At 37.4% G+C, this 17,489-nt stretch overlaps 1 protein-coding gene across 1 annotated transcript in view; it reads right to left on the bottom strand.

Moving 5' to 3' along the window:
• The window catches only part of ADAMTSL1 (ADAMTS like 1), a 503,362-nt gene that overhangs the window by 103,260 nt on the left and 382,613 nt on the right, over positions 1-17,489 (bottom strand). Inside the window, 1 exon segment of the mRNA XM_049769401.1 lies at positions 1,202-1,330. Within this exon segment, the coding sequence (XP_049625358.1) occupies positions 1,202-1,330 (129 nt within the window).

The raw sequence follows: 17,489 nt of genomic DNA, 5'->3' as shown, positions 1-17,489 counted from the left end.
GGCTGTTCTTTGGAAGCAACACATTCTAGATTAAGATCTTCTTGCTTATTTCAAAATGTGTTATTTTGGCATTATAAATCAAATGGAGGATACCCATGATAATGGAGCTGATAGAAGATGGAGAAACATTCAAAGGGAAGTCTAAACTACTTGCTTATTCTATAGATTTGGATAACATGGGAGCACGGGTTAAGGTAATCCTGCTAATATATATAGCAAGGCATATATTAGGAAGACATAGATGGAGACTGCATCTGGGCCCAGGCTAAAATAATGTTTTCTAATTACTGTGGGAATAAAAATCTTCTGGGTAGACATTACAAGCTAGTATTATTGGATGGGAAGGGTAAAATATCGGTTGTGCTTTATTTGGTCATCTTTGTTTCTCAATTAAAGCCAACTTCTACTGTCCACTACTTCAATTCACTATAATTTTATTATTCGTTAAGCTCCTGAGTTTGCAGGACCTAAGAGAGGGCAAGGTTCATGTCACTACTCCCAACAGCCTTAGCTGTTTTTCTTAATGACTCCTGTTTTCTTCTTCTTCAAGTTCCTCTCCGAGGAACATTCATTTTTGTTTGACATCATTCCTCTCTTCTTACCTTTCCACCACCACTACACTGTGTTCAGGTTCTTAAAATCTTTCCTCTAAACTACTTTGGTGCCTTTTCTCAGTAGTGGTATTTACTTTCTTCATTCCATTTTATGAACTGCTGGTGATTTACTTTTCTAGAAGGATATCTCTCTAAAATTAAACTGTAACTACCTTTGTTTGAACTCCTTGGCCAAGCATTGAAAGTCTTTTAGTATGCAGTTGTCATTCATCTAATTAAAGCAAAAGCCCTTCTATATCAATTTCTCCATCCTAGGTATCAGCCACACCAAAGAATACACTGTTCCCTTATATTCTTTCTTAATTTTATAAATTTTCTCACAGTTTATTCATTTGGAGTACCCATTTCTTACATTTTTGTGCACTCTATCAATGTGTAAAGGTAAGACTTAATAATCAAACTTTTTTTTTGTCACAATCACATTCATACCAAAACTTTTTTTTAGCAATTTTCAAAATTTGTACCTTAGCTTTACACTGGACATGAATATCTAAAAGAGAATTTATATTTATCTTTTTATTCCCTAACCTAGCACAGTATACATTAATGTTTTGGCAAATGAATTAACACATGAATGAATTTCTCACCTGCAACTTGGCAGTTAATTGTCACGTTAACTCCCCGAATAGTTTTGATGGTGCTTCCCACATCAACTGTGATTTCAGGCTCTTTAGTGTTGATCACAGTCATCTGTGAGGTTTTTACTAGTGGCTTTCCTGAAAGGAAAAGGAAACTAAGATTTAGACCATAATAACTAGAGGCATATTAGACTTGAGATAGTCCCTTGAAACACAAATGTCCAACAGTGAACAACTGGTGTATCCAGGCATTTCCCCCAGCAATATTTTCATTTGAAAGTATCATCATTGCCTGATAGAAAGTATTCCACCAGCTCAATCATTTACTGTAATTTTTTTTTAAGTTTTTGGGTCATACCCGGCAACGCTAAGGGGTTCCTCCTGGCTCTATGCTCAGAAATTGCTCCTGGCAGGCACAGGGGACCATATGGGATGCCGGGATTCAAACCACCATCCTTCTGCATGTAAGGCAAATGCCTTACCTCCATGCTATCTCTCTGGCCCCACTGTAAAATTTTTATCAGTATTTTTTGAATAATATTTTTACTGTAAAAATTTAAGAAACAAAATCAAGATGGGAGGGCATGAAGTTAGAACACTGTATCCAGGAAGCTCAGAAGGCTTGAGCCTTTTTCACTAATAGATAACTAATTCAAGTTTAAGGCCCTTTTTAAAAAAAACAAACAGAGAGAGAGAAATGTTCTACTTTAAGATAATTGTAGGGGCCGGAGAGATAGCATGGAGGTAAGGTGTTTGCCTTTCATGCTGAAGGATGGTGGTTCGAATCCCAGCATCCCATATGATCCCCTGTGCATGCTAGGGGCGATTTCTGAGCATAGAGCCAGGAGTAAACCTTGAGCACTGCCGGGTGTGACCCAAAAACCAAAAAAAAAAACCCGAAAAAAAAAAGATAATTGTAGTTTCACATGTTTAAAGAAACAACACAGAGCAGTCCTGTGTATTATCTAGTTTATCCCAGTGAATAGTTGAAATATTTACCAAATAGGAATACAATACCATGATCAGGACATTGACAGTAAAAGAATAGTTTCATCACTACAAATATCTATCTTTTTTTAAAAGCAAACTACACATTTATTTTTGTAACTGTTATTCTTCTCTCTGTTTCTATAATCTTGTGATTTTAAGAATGATGTATAAATGGAATGATATAGTATGTAACCTTTTTTATTTCTCTTAGAAAACATCTCTGGAGAGTCTTCTAGGTTTCATTGTGGCACAATAATAACTTATTTCAGTAGTTTGTTCCTTTTTTATTTTGGGGCAATATTCTAAGGTATGGCTGTATCACTGTTTATTCATTTACCTGTGGAAGTCGATTAGGTTCTTCCCATATTAGAGCAATTCAAATTAAGTTACTAGAAACATCTCTGTGTTTTTTATATAAAATTTTATATATAAAATCTTTATTTAAGCACCATGATTACAAGCATGATTGTAGTTGGGTTTCATAAACAGAACACCCCTCTTCACCAGTGCAACATTCCCCCCACCGATGCCCCCCCCCACCTTCCTAACCCTTGCCTGTATTTGAGAGAGGCATTCTACTTCTCTAACTTATTAAGATTGTCATGATACTATGGGACAGGACCAGTGGAGCAAGCAGTAAGGCATCTGCCTTGCCCGTGCTAGCCTAGGATGAACCACGGTTCTATCCCCCAGCATCCCATATGGTCCTTCAAGCCAGGAGCAATTTCTGAGCACACCTGAGCGGTTACTCCACAACCAGTGGGGTGTGGCCTAAAAACCAAAAATGAAAAAAAAAAAAGATTGTCATGATAGTTGTTAGTATAATTATTTCTCCAACTGCACCTCTACTCTTTGTGGTGAGCTTCATATTGAGTCCTTCTAGCCCTCATCTCTATTGTCTCTAGGCATTATTACAATAATGTCCTTAATTTTTTTTAAAAGCCATAGATGTGTGAGACTATTCTTTGTATATCTATCTCCCTCTGACTTATTTTACTCAGCATAATAGATTCCATGTATATCCATGTATAGGAAAATGTCATGACTTCATCTCTTCTGATGGCTGCATAATATTTCATTGCATATATGTGCCACAATTTCTTTAGCCATTCATTTGTCAAAGGGCATTTGGTTGTTTCCAGAGTGTGGCTATTAGCAATAGTACTGCAATGAATATTGATGTGAGGAAGGCATTTTTATATTGTGTTCTTGTGTTCCTAGGGTATGACCCTAGGTGTGGTATAGCTGAATCATATGGGAGCTCAATATCCAGTTTTTTGAGGAATCTACATATTGTTTTCCATAAAGGCTAGACTAGAAGGCATTCCCACCATCAGTGAATGAGAGTTCCTTTCTCTCCACATTCCTGCCAGCAATGATTGTTTTTGCTCTTTGTGATGTGTGCCAGTCTCTGTGGCAAGAGATGGTACCTCACTGTTGTTTTGATTTGCATCTCCCTGATGATTAGTGATGTGGAGCATATTTTTATGAGTTGTTTGGCCATTGTATTTCTTCTTTGAGAAAGTGTCTGTTCATTTCTTCTCCCCATTTTTTGATGGGGTTAGATATGTTTTTCTTGTTAAGTTTTGTCAGTGCCTTATATGTTTTAGATATTAATCCCTTGTCTGATGGGTATTGGGTGAATAGTTTCTCCCATTTTGTGAGTGGCTTTTGTATCCCAGGCACTATTTCCTTTGAGGTGCAGAAGCTTCTCAGCTTAATATACTTCCATCATTTATCTCTGCTTCCGCTTGTTTGGAGAGCACTGTTTCCTCCTTGAAGATGCCTTTAGTCTCTATGTCATGGAGAGTTTTACCTATGTTTTGTTCTATAAACCTTAGGTTTCAGGCCTGATATCAAGGTCTTTAATCCATTTGAATTTGACCTTTGTACATGGTGTTAGATGGGTGTCGAAGTTCGCTTTTTATTTTCAACTGGCTAACCAGTTGTGACAATACCACTTGTTGAAGAGGCTTTCCTTGCTCCATTTTCAGTTTTTGCTCCTTTATCAAAGATTGATTGTATGTTTTGGGAACATTCTCTGAATACTCATTCTATCCCACTGATCTGAGGGTCTGTCTTTATTCCAATACTATACTGTTTAATAACTATTGCTTTGTAATATAATTTAAAATTGGGGAAAGTTATGCCTCCTATATTCCTTTTCCCAAGGATTGCTTTAGCTATTCAAGGGTGTTTATTGTTCCAAATGAATTTCAGGAGTGTTTGATCCACTTTTTTGATAAATTTCAAGGGTATCTTAAGAGGGATTGCATTAAATCTGTACAATGCTTTGGGAAGTATTGCCATTTTAATGATATTAATCCTGCCAATCCATGAGCAGGGTATGTGACTCCATTTCCTTGTGTCCTCTTTTATTTCTTGAAGCAATCTTTTGTAGTTTTCTTTGCATAGGTCCTTCACCTAATTAGTTAAGTTCACTTCAAGATATTTGAGTTTGTGTGACACTAATGTGAATGGGATTGTTTTTCCTGTGCAAATTTTTTGTCAATGTTTCATTTCTCTTAGATGAATTCTTAGGAATGCATTTGGTAGGCAATTTGTTGCTAGATAACAGTTATGTGATTTTTCAAATTAAAGTTTTTCATTATTATTCTTTGATGGGGGTTTAGGGTCGCACTTAGCTGTATTTATGGCTCAGAAACACTTCTGGAGTGCTTTGGGGGAGGCGGACCATAAGCCGTGCTGGAAACCAAAACTTTTGACTTTGTGCAAGGCAAGCTCTTCATATACTCTATTATTTCTCTAAACACATTTAAAAAAAGTCATTGAATTATCCTTCTAGAATGGTTGTTTGGTGTTAAATTCCCTCTATCACTGACATGTGCATGATCTAGTTTTACTGTGCACTTGCCAGTGTTTGGTTTGCCATTAGTTTCACTGTAGTCATCTGACAGATGTGTCTAGACAGCTCTCCGTAATGTTAATTTTCATTTTCCTAATCACTGATTTTAAATATTTTTCCATATGCTTATACACCATCTTAATACCATGATTACTTGTGATAAACTATTTCAGGAATTTGACAGTTTTATTTGACAATTTTTAATAACAAAGTTAATTTTTTCACTGTTAAATATCAGACATCTGTATTTTCTGGACATTAAACCTTTGCTCACGGGGAGCCCTGTCCTACCCTTCTCTGTCTTTCCTGAACTCTGGAAGCTCTCCTCAGAGCCCTGGGAAGTGAACCCCAAAGAAACTACATTCGGGAGCTACCCAGCGAGCCAGTGAGTGAGTGAGAAAAGGCTGCAGGTGGGGGTTTCCAGGCAGAGTGCTGACCCTTCTCTGTCTTTCCTGAACTCTGGAAGCTCTCCTCAGAGCCCTGGAAGCTAACTCCAAAGAAACTACATTCGGGAAGAGATAACAATGCTATCTGGGCGAAAGCCGGCTCCCTGTGTGTGACACCAGGCGGGGAAAATCCGCGAAAGTACACCGGCCCAGTGGGGCTCAACTGTGAAAGACTGTGAGTGTGACCTGTCTATGTCTGTCTACTGTCCTCTTGCGTGAAACTCTTGCGAGTGGGGCAAAAAGAGGCTCAGAGGAGCACTGCCGCTCCGCTTCGCTACGCGGCCGTGCACTCTTTCTAAGGAAAGAACTCCATTGCAACAAGAAGGAAAAATCACACTAAGAACGGCGCTATATCACAGAAGCAAACATTTCTCTCTGGACTGTCTTCTCTGTTGCATGCTCGGGCCTAAGATTTGACCCAGTGTGAGGCTTCATCCACGGAGGACTCCCCTCCCTTAGAGGCAAGTCAGCCCATCCAGAAAGGGAGGAGCCAGAGGAGTGTGCTGCCTACATCATATAGACAAGGAATACCACCACAACACGTAGAAAAACCCACAATACAAGTGTGACAATGGGGAAACAACGCAGGCCAGCATCAGACATAGAGAATGAAGATGACAATTCTGAGGACCAGATAATGACTGAACAACTAATCAACCTCTCAGATAAGGACTTTAGACTAGCAATATGGAAGGTGCTCAACAGACTCCAAGAAACCATGGATCGAGTTGAACAGAACACTAATAAGAACCAAGAAAATATGAAGGCAGAAATGACAAAACTCCAAACTGAAATAACATGTCAACTAACAGGACTGAAAAAGTCAGTAAACGAAGTGAATGACAAAATGGATAAGCTCTGGGACAGGGTATCAGAAGCTGAGAATAGACTTGGTGCTGTGGAAGATGAGATACATAACAATTCCATACAGCAGGAGAGATTGGACAAAAAACTTAAAGCAAATGAGCAGACAATGGAAAAATTAGTCAAAGAATGGGAACAGACGAAAATAGAAGTCTATGATAAGATCAACAGAAACAACTTAAGAATCATTGGAGTCCCAGAGACCCAGGAAGAAAATTTCCAGGAAGAATCAATGGTCAAGAACATCATTAAAGAGAAACTTCCAGAGCTAAAGAATATATGTGATCAAATCCTGCATACCCGAAGAGCACCAACCAAAAGAGACCCCAGAAAAACCACCCCAAGACACATCCTAGTCACAATGACAAATCCCACAGATAGAGACAGAATTCTGAAAACAGCAAGATCAAAAGGGGAAATCATGTTCAAGCAAGCTTCCCTGAGATTTACAGCAGACCTGTCACCAGAAACACTCAATGCCAGAAAGCAGTGGTGGGATATTGTGACAAGACTGAATGAAATGAATGCTTCACCCAGAATACTATACCCAGCAAAACTCACTTTCCGGTTTGATGGAAGAATACATGGTTTCACAGACAAAAAACAGCTCAGAAACTTCACAGACACAAAACCAGTCTTAAGAGAAAAACGGAAAGACCTAATCTAAGACAAGACTACCCAAAAGACACACCAAATTTTGAAATAAAGATGGCGTTAAATCCCAGGACAATTCTTTCTCTCAACGTCAATGGACTAAATGCACCAGTTAAGAGACACAGAGTGGCTAAATGGATCAAAAAACTCAATCCAACCTTCTGCTGCCTACAAGAAACGCACCTGAATAGTCAGAACAAACATAGACTCAAAATAAAAGGCTGGAGAAAAGTTATCCAAGCAAACAACACCCATAAAAAAGCTGGAGTGGCCATACTAATATCAGATAATGCAAACTTTATACTCAGGAAGGTTGTAAGGGACAAAGATGGACATTTTATATTAATCAAGGGGTACGTAGAGCAGGAAGAATTCACTCTCCTAAACATATATGCACCGAATGAGGGGCCAGCAAAATATTTAATACAACTGTTGACAAATCTGAAAAATAATATCAACAACAACACAATAATTGTGGGGGACCTTAACACGGCTTTGTCAACACTGGACAGGTCAACCAGACTGAAACCCAACAAGAATATACTAGACCTGAGGAGAGAAATGGAAGAAAGAGGCCTAGTGGATATATATAGGACACTCCACCCCCAGAAACCTGGATACACATTCTTCTCCAATGTACATGGGACATTCTCCAGGATAGACTACATGCTGGCACATAAAACATACCTCCATAAGATCAAGAGGATAGAAATTTTGCAGACTACCTTCGCTGACCACAAGGCTCTGAAATTATTTGTGAACTCCAAAGGGACTCAGAAGAAACACTTTAACACCTGGAAGTTAAACAGCCTCATGCTCAATAACCAGTGGGTCCGAGATGAAATCAAGGAGGAAATCAAAAGGTTCCTGGAAACAAATGACAATAAAGACACAAACTCTCAGAACTTATGGGACACAGCAAAAGCAGTACTGAGAGGAAAATTTATAGCTTTGCAAGCACACATCAGGAAGGAAGAAGGAGCTTACCTGAGTAGCTTAATGACACAGCTAATAGAACTAGAAAATGATCAACAAAAGGACCCAAGAATAGGAAGACAGGAGGAAATAACAAAGCTGAGAGCAGAAATCAACGAAGTGGAAACTCAAAAAACAATCCGAAAGATCAACGAAAGCAGAAGTTGGTTCTTTGAAAAAATAAACAAGATTGATAGACCACTGGCAAACCTAACAAAGAAAGAGAGAGAGAGAAACTTGATAACTCGTATCAGGAATGAAAAAGGAGAGATCACTACTGATATGACAGAGATTCAAAGGGTAATCAGAAACTACTTTGAAAAACTCTACGCCACTAAAAATGAGAACCTGGAAGAAATGGATAAATTCTTGGACTCTTATAATCTTCCACGGTTGAAGGAAGAGGATGTAGCATATCTAAACACCCCCATCACCATTGATGAAATTAAAACAGTAATCAAATGTCTGCCGAAAAACAAAAGCCCAGGTCCAGATGGATTCACTAATGAATTCTATCAAACTTTCCAAGAGGAACTACTGCCAATCTTGGCAAGACTCTTTCATGAAATTGAACAAACAGAAACACTCCCAAATAGCTTTTATGAAGCCAACATCACCTTGATACCTAAACCAGACAGAGACGCTACCAAAAAAGAAAATTACAGACCAATATCACTGATGAATGCAGATGCAAAGATCCTCAACAAAATCCTGGCAAATAGGATTCAATGCCTCGTTAAGAAGATCATCCACTACGATCAAGTAGGTTTCATCCCAGGAATGCAAGGCTGGTTTAACATCCGTAAATCTATCAACATAATACACAACATCAATAACAAGAAAAATAAAAACCACATGATCATATCAATAGATGCAGAGAAAGCATTTGATAAGGTCCAACACCCATTCTTGATCAAAACTCTCAGCAAGATGGGAATGGAGGGAACCTTTCTCAATATAGTGAAGGCCATCTACCACAAGCCAGTGGCAAATATTATCCTCAATGGAGAAAAACTGAAAGCCTTCCCTCTAAATTCTGGCACAAGACAAGGCTGTCCTCTCTCACCACTCCTATTCAACATAGCACTGGAAGTACTTGCTATAGCGATTAGGCAAGAAAAGGATATCAAGGGAATCCAGATAGGAAAGGAAGAAGTCAAGCTCTCACTGTTTGCAGATGACATGATACTCTACTTAGAAAACCCTAAAGACTCTATCAAAAAGCTTCTAGAAACAATAGACTCATATAGCAAGGTGGCAGGCTACAAAATTAACACACAAAAATCAATGGCCTTTCTATATACCAATAGTAATAAGGATGAAATGGACATTAAGAAAACAACCCCATTCACAATAGTGCCACACAAACAAATATCTTGGAATCAACTTGACTAAATATGTGAAGGACCTATACAAAGAAAACTATAAAACTCTGCTCCAAGAAATAAGAGAGGACACACGGAAATGGAAACGCATACCCTGCTCATGGATTGGCAGGATTAACATCATCAAAATGTCAATACTCCCCAAGGCATTATACAGATTTAATGCCATCCCTCTAAAGATACCCATGACATTCTTCAAAGAAGTGGATCAGACACTTTTGAAATTCATTTGGAACAATAAACACCCTCGAATAGCTAAAGCAATCATTGGGAAAAAGAATATGGGAGGAATTACTTTTCCCAACTTTAAACTGTACTACAAAGCAACAGTTATCAAAACAGCATGGTATTGGAATAAGGATAGGTCCTCAGATCAGTGGAATAGGCTTGAATACTCAGAAAATGTTCCCCAGAGATACAACCATCTAATTTTTGATAAAGGAGCAGGAAATCCTAAATGGAGCAGGGAAAGCCTCTTCAACAAGTGGTGTTGGCACAATTGGATAGCCACTTGCAAAAAATTAAACTTAGACCCCCAGCTAACATCATGTACAAAGGTAAAATCCAAATGGATTAAAGACCTCGATATCAGCCCCAAAACCATAAGATATATAGAACAGCACATAGGCAAAACACTCCAGGACATTACAGGCATCTTCAAGGAGGAAACTGCACTCTCCAAGCAAGTGAAAGCAGAGATTAACAGATGGGAATATATTAAGCTGAGAAGCTTCTGCACCTCAAAGGAAATAGTGCCCAGGATACAAGAGCCACCCACTGAATGGGAGAAACTATTCACCCAATACCCATCAGATAAGGGGCTAATCTCCAAAATATACAAGGCACTGACAGAACTCTACAAGAAAAAAACATCTAACCCCATCAAAAAATGGGGAGAAGAAATGAACAGACACTTTGACAAAGAAGAAATACACATGGCCAAAAGACACATGAAAAAATGTTCCACATCACTAATCATCAGGGAGATGCAAATCAAAACAACGATGAGATACCACCTCACACCCCAGAGAATGGCACACATCACAAAGAATGAGAATAAACAGTGTTGGCGGGGATGTGGAGAGAAAGGAACTCTTATCCACTGCTGGTGGGAATGCTGTCTAGTTCAACCTTTATGGAAAGCGATATGGAGATTCCTCCAAAAACTGGAAATCGAGCTCCCATACGATCCAGCTATACCACTCCTAGGAATATACCCTAGGAACACAAAAATACAATACAAAAACCCCTTCCTTACACCTATATTCATTGCAGCTCTATTTACCATAGCAAGACTCTGGAAACAACCAAGATGCCCTTCAACAGACGAATGGCTAAAGAAACTGTGGTACATATACACAATGGAATATTATGCAGCTGTCAGGAGAGATGAAGTCATGAAATTTTCCTATACATGGATGTACATGGAATCTATTATGCTGAGTGAAATAAGTCAGAGAGAGAGAGAAAAACGCAGAATGGTCTCACTCATCTATGGGTTTTAAGAAAAATGAAAGACACCCTTGTAATAATAATTTTCAGACACAAAAGAGAAAAGAGTTGGAAGTTCCAGCTCACCTCAGGAAGCTCACCACAAAGAGTGATGAGTTTAGTTAGAGAAATAACTACATTTTGAACTGTCCTAATATTGAGAATGTACGAGGGAAATGTAGAGCCTGTTTAGGGTACAGGCAGGGGTTGGGTGGGGAGGAGGGAGATTTGGGACTTGGGTAAAAAAAAAAAAAAAAAAAAAAAGATCTGTGTCAAGCAAAAAAAAAATAAATAAAGTACAAAAAAAAAAAAACCTTTGCTCACATAAGAGCTATGTAAAAGAGGTTTTCAGAGAGCAAAAGATTAATAACTTTGTAAAAGTCCAATTTATCAGGTATATCTGTCATGGTCCATGATCTTAATGTCAAGTTCAATAATTGATCTTAACCAAGATAAGAGGTTTTAAAACTATTTTGGACCACTAGCTCTTTTCAGGGAACAACCAAACACACACACACACACACACACACACACACACACTCCAACAACTGAATCTCAACATATCTTAGAAATATATCTTCTCTTAGCAAATATACAGAAAGAACCACTAATTTTTACCCAGGTCTATCCCAGCTCTAGATCGTTTTGGGATCTCCTCTGCCAGGGATTGGTATAGTCCACTTTGGAAACACTGACTTAGATCTTGGATGGTTTTGCTTAATATTTCAAAATTTTGCATTCAAATGTGATAGTTAATTTAAGAAAATTAATTTTATTAAAGTTGGGTAATATGACTGCAATAGTGTTAAAATATGTGATATTGGGGTACAGAGTTAAGGTTCCTCATTATCTCAAAGATTTTACAACCTTCTGCTACTACCACTGTCCTTAGTTTGCATTTAGTGCACCTTCCCCCAACTTCCTAGTGTTCTGTTTTGCAGTCCAGGGTTAAGGATTTGTCTTTATTCAGTACTTTTATTTCCTTGTTTCTCTCTCTGCATGTAACAGATCAGAGAGAACATCTGGTACTTGCCCCTTTCCCAAATGTGATTATTTTACCTAACTCCAGTTGCATTCATGTTGCAGCAAAGTTTGTGATTTTATCTTTTTTTATAGTGGCATAGAATTCCATTGTACATAATTAAAACAACTTATTTTTAAAATAATTTTTTAATTTAAGTACCATGGCTACAAACATGTTTGTAATTGGGCTTCAGCCATAAAATGCATACCATCCATCATCAGTGAAAATTTCCTACCACCAATGTCCCTTATTTTGTTCCTACTGCACCTCCTGCCTGTCTTCGAGACAGGCATTCTATTTCTCTCTCTATCATTGTCATAGTAGTTATCAGTGTAGTTATTTCTTTAACTGTGCTTAATACTCCTTGTGGTAAGCTTCATATCATGGGCTGGTCCTTCCAGCCCTAATCACCAACAGTGAATAAGGATCCTTCTATTTATAAAATCACACCCCTGTTCATACTGGTTGTTTCTACTCTTTTTGCTATATTATCATTTGTGTGAAATAATATATATTCACATCTTTGATTTTAATTTTCATGATAAGTAACTAGCAACATTTTTCATATGCTTATTAGGCAAGTATGTTATCTTTGTGGAGTTGTCTTTTTAATTCCTCTCCCCATATTTTTTTGATGGAATTATTGGTGTTCTTTTGAGATTTGTGAGTGCTTTATACATCTTCTGTGCCTTCATTAACTGTGAATTAAATTATTATTTTACAGTATTCTTTATAATCTCATACTAAAATTTTATACTTTTTGTCTTCTTCCATTGACACTTCACTCCTGTTTGCATATTATAATGACTTATATTAAGAAACTGCCTTTCTATCTTCCTCTCTTTGAAAATTTCTACATTTATATCATCCAACAGGGGAATACTATTCAGCTGTAAGAAAATTTTTGATTTCTGCTACAATATGGCTGGAATTTGGGACCATGATCTTACTTAATGGTAGATGATGAACTTATGGTAGACAAATGGTAGACATCTACTCAATGGTAGACAGATGATCTTACTCAATGGTAGTATATAAAGAAACAAAAGAAGGGAATAGACAGGCTCCAATAAAAACAAATCTCAGATACTGACAATAGAATTGATATTGCAGAAAGTAAATAATGGAAGAAAAGGGTGATTTAGATTATACATAAATTGTATAAACATGGTACTCTTGTTTAAAAAAATAGTTTTATAGGGGCCGGAGAGATAGTATGGAGGTAAGGCGCTTGCCTTGCATGCAGAAGGATGGTGGTTCAAATCCCAGCATCCCATATGGCCCCCCGAGCCTGCCAGGAGCGATTTCTGAGCAGAGAGTTAGGAATAACCCCTGAGCACTGCCGGATGTGACCCAAAAAAACAAAAACAAAAACAAATTAGTGTTATATACTTAAGTAAATCTTTAAGGCACTCACCTTTGAGTACATAGATGCTTAGGTTCTCCATACAAGCCCATTTTGTTTTGAGACTTATTTGTACTATATGATTTATAGATATAGTTTATGTAGGGAAATATTAGTAGAGTACAACTGTAAGTGCTGAATTTGTATCAGCATACAATAAATCCTCATTTAACATCACTTATATGTCCATGCAACTTTACATTAAAATGAAAAAACTATATCACTGTTCCATTGGCTAATTGACAGAAAAGGCAAGTTCCTTGGCATATTTCTGGTAACATATCAAAAACAAAACAAAGAAAAAAACAAACAAAAAGACCAAATTTCTCAATAAGGGCAGAAGATACATCCTAATACTAAACAACAGTGCGTCATGCCCTGATTTTCTTAGCTGATTAATCTAGTTCAGGTATACAGATGATAGCTCAGGATATCAGAAAGTACTCAAACCTGGGATGAGATTGAGCATTCCTATCGTAGGACATACCTACGCTAACACTTTGACTGGGACAATTTAGACATGCCAATGTAACTAAGAAGCACAGTTTCAGGAAAGAAATAGGAGTACCCTGAGAAAATCCACTTTGACATGGGAATAATTTGCAAAAGACACGTCATATCCCCAAATCAATTTTTCTTCCTTCATTAATGCTATTAAAGGGAAGAAAATAAATAAGGCTATTTGAGGTCCTGTTGTGTTTACTTTACTATAGGATCTCGAGTCTACAGCATTAATTCCAGACATGCCCCAAATTTAACTAGTCTTGTTGTTGTATTTTGACTAGTCAGACTACTACATAGCCATGCTGATCTTTCTCTTTCTCTGCTAGTTTATTTTTAATGAATACCAGAGGACCCATTTAAAAACATGAATCAATATAACTCATCTGCTAACGTTGTGTGGTTTTTTTCAGTGAGTTAGAACAAAATTTAAAGTTTCTTTTGAGGGTTTTGGTTCATACATGATGGTTACTGAGGCTAGTTGTACCTTTCTGTTGGGAAGTTTTTCCCTGGAAGTGTTTGGGGGACCATATTGTACTGGATATTGAACTGGGGTTGGTAGCATGAAAAACAAACACCAAAATTTCTGAAGCCCAGTTTCAAGTTTCTTTTCACTATGAAATATCCCCTACAGGTTCTGTACCAGAGGTCACTGTTCTCCAGCCATACTGGCTTTCCATTCTTTCTTCAACACAATAGCATAATTACTCTTGTTCTTCCTTTCATCAAACATCTGCCATCTGCATGGATATCTTCTACTTATCAATTTCTCCATGGTGAAGAAGCTTCACATGGTGAAGCTTTTTGTAACCACCTAGAATATACACTGCTTCATTTCCCTAACAATCATTATAATCACTGCAAACTTAATTTTCTTCATAAGCAGAGTGATGTTCAGAATTATTCTTTCTTACATGTGTATAATTATTTTTTCTATAGCCACATAACCTCCCCCAAAGCAAAGAGTAGATCTCTCTGTTCTCATCTTTATTCCTATGACCTAGTCCTGACACAGGTCATCAATCCTCAAAAATATATATAATAGGAGTGGTGGCACAATCAGTAAGGCATCTGCCTTGCCTGTGCTAGCCTCGAATGGACCGCAGTTCGATCCCTGGTGTTCCATATGGTCCCGCAAGCCAGGAGTGATTTCGAGCACATAGCCAGGAGTAACCCCTGAGCATCATCTGGTGTGGCCCATCAAAAAGGCCGCCCAAAATATATATGCTTAATTAATAATATGGTCAATGGCAATACATACATACAATTATATTAATTTTGTTTTCAAAATAACTTTAAGAAGCAGGAAAAATATTTTTATAGGTAAAAATCTTAGGATCAAAAAGGCTCCAAGGTTTGCTCAAAACTACAGTGGCAATAAGTAATAGAGTTAAAATAGATCCCAGAACTTTGACCTAATGTCCAGTGCTTATTACAGGAGAGTCCACAAACTTTGTGGATTGGCTCCTTAGAAAACTCCAGGAGACCTGTTAAAAACATAATCTGTCCTGCAATAATATAATAGCTGCCTCACTGTGTAATAAAAACAACTGTGCCAATGGGGAAAAGCAGGTTAGAGACCAGAGAGTTTCAGACTCACAATCACCAAGTTATTTTTCCTATAGGAATTTTTAATAAAGGTGGTTTTTATTGCTGCAAGTGTATAGCTATAAAATTCAAATGTTACTGAATTAAATCTAGCGCTTAATGAATTACATTGAGCTTTTGTTGAAAAGTAATGGCCTTTTGTTCCATCACTAGAGGCACTGTTGTTAACATATAGTTTTACTACCTTCAAGATCTATTGTTAGACAAAGCACAAAGTTATCAAAGTATTTATAATCAATAGAAACCTATAATAATAAAATCATACTCATGTTTCTCAACTAATATATTTCTTACATCTATTTAAAATGTCTGTATATAATGAGTTCCACTCCAGTCCTGGAATGGGGAAGTAGTAATCTCTACCTGTGATTTTGACTTACACTTAAATTTGATCTTCTAACAATCTACACTCTCAGGTTTTCTTAAATATAGTTAAGATATCTATCTACATCTACATGTATATCATCTATATCTATATATCTCTCTCTGACTAGCAAGAGATTTTGAGACCTAGAAGTCACGTCAGCAGTACCCAGGTGAGGAATGAAATCTGAGTCAAAGACAAAGTGCTAGTGGAACTTGGCCACTCAGTTCTGCTCCGTGGCTCTGTGTTCCTTCCTCCTAGTCAAGGAATGCCAGCACAGGACATAGAAAACAACACACTACAACTGCATCACTGGGGAAAGAAACAATGGGGAAAGAACGCAGATCTCAATCATGCTTAGATAACAAAGATGGTAGCTCCAATGACCAGCAGAAAAGAATATATATAATTTTATATTGAGTCTGCTAGAACTACAAAGAAAGACTTCATCATAAGTTCCATTCCTTGAGCTGCACAGACACCAGAATCTCTAGATACAGAGGTCTGATTTTACCATCCATAACAAAGCAAAAGTCTTCCATACACCACAAAAGCACCAAGGGGAGAGTAAATGATCATGCAAAGAGTTTATAGTTAATCCTATGACAGTATACTTCAAGAGTGGAGAAACCCTGTATCTCCTAGGCCAAGGGAATTCCTTCTATAATGTCCCCAATAGTTAATGTGCCTATGCAGGAGGGAAAAAGCACAAAATGATCCTTTTATCCACTTATATATTTATTTATTGAGTGACTTTTTATGAATTCTTTATTTTGATGTAGATATTGAAGTTGATGCCTCCAATTTTATTTTATTTTATCTTTCTCTTTCTTTTTGCACTTCAGCATGATTTGATTTCAGGACTGAGACTATTGTGTGGTGCTTGTTTTTATTGCTGTAGTGCTCACTGGATATTTTATTTGATATTTCTTTCTGTATTGTTGTGGTGTTTCAGGAAGGGAATGGAGGTGGAGGAAGGACAGTTTGGTGATGGAAATTCCCCTGATTCAATGATAATATGTACCTAAAATACTACTGTGAAAGAAATGTAGGCCAATATGGTCAAAATAAAAAAAAGTCTGAACAAGATACTTTTTTTTTTTTTTTTGGTTTTTGGGCCACACCAGATGATATTTAGGGTTCACTACTCCTGGCTATGTGCTCAGAAATTGCTCCTGGCTTGAGGGACCATATGGGATGAGGGGGTGGGGGGATCGAATCATGTTCCATCCTAGATCAGTGCATACAAAGCAAACACTCTACTGCTTGCATCACTGCTCTGGCCCCCAAGATACTTCTTTTTAAGATCTGAGTAAGATGCTTCTTTGTAAAAGATTATTACTCTTAGAATTTATCAACTTGGACCTCTTATCATAATGGTCAACTATACTATACCAATCAGACTATAACAATAAATTAATTATGATCTGAATGGCCACCTAACAAGTGAGAACTCCTCTGTGACTCTAGTGTCCATTTTCATGGTTCACTTCTTTAACCTTAGCTAGTCTTATCTTAACTATAGATAATAATTAAGAATAAAATATAGAGATACAGAGAGAGTGAAATTATAAATGATGTTTGTATTAAGAGAATGCAAAGATGTATTGGTAGAGAGACACTGACACTGATGATGGGTATAGTACTGGAATACTCTATGCCTAAAAGTTTAATTATTGGAAATCACAGAACCTAAAATATAACTGAAAAGAAAATCAGAGAAA

This window comes from Suncus etruscus, chromosome 1 (genome assembly GCF_024139225.1).
Source record: "Suncus etruscus isolate mSunEtr1 chromosome 1, mSunEtr1.pri.cur, whole genome shotgun sequence".
Lineage (NCBI taxonomy): Eukaryota > Metazoa > Chordata > Mammalia > Eulipotyphla > Soricidae > Suncus > Suncus etruscus.
This window is presented reverse-complemented; position numbering and strand designations above follow the sequence as displayed.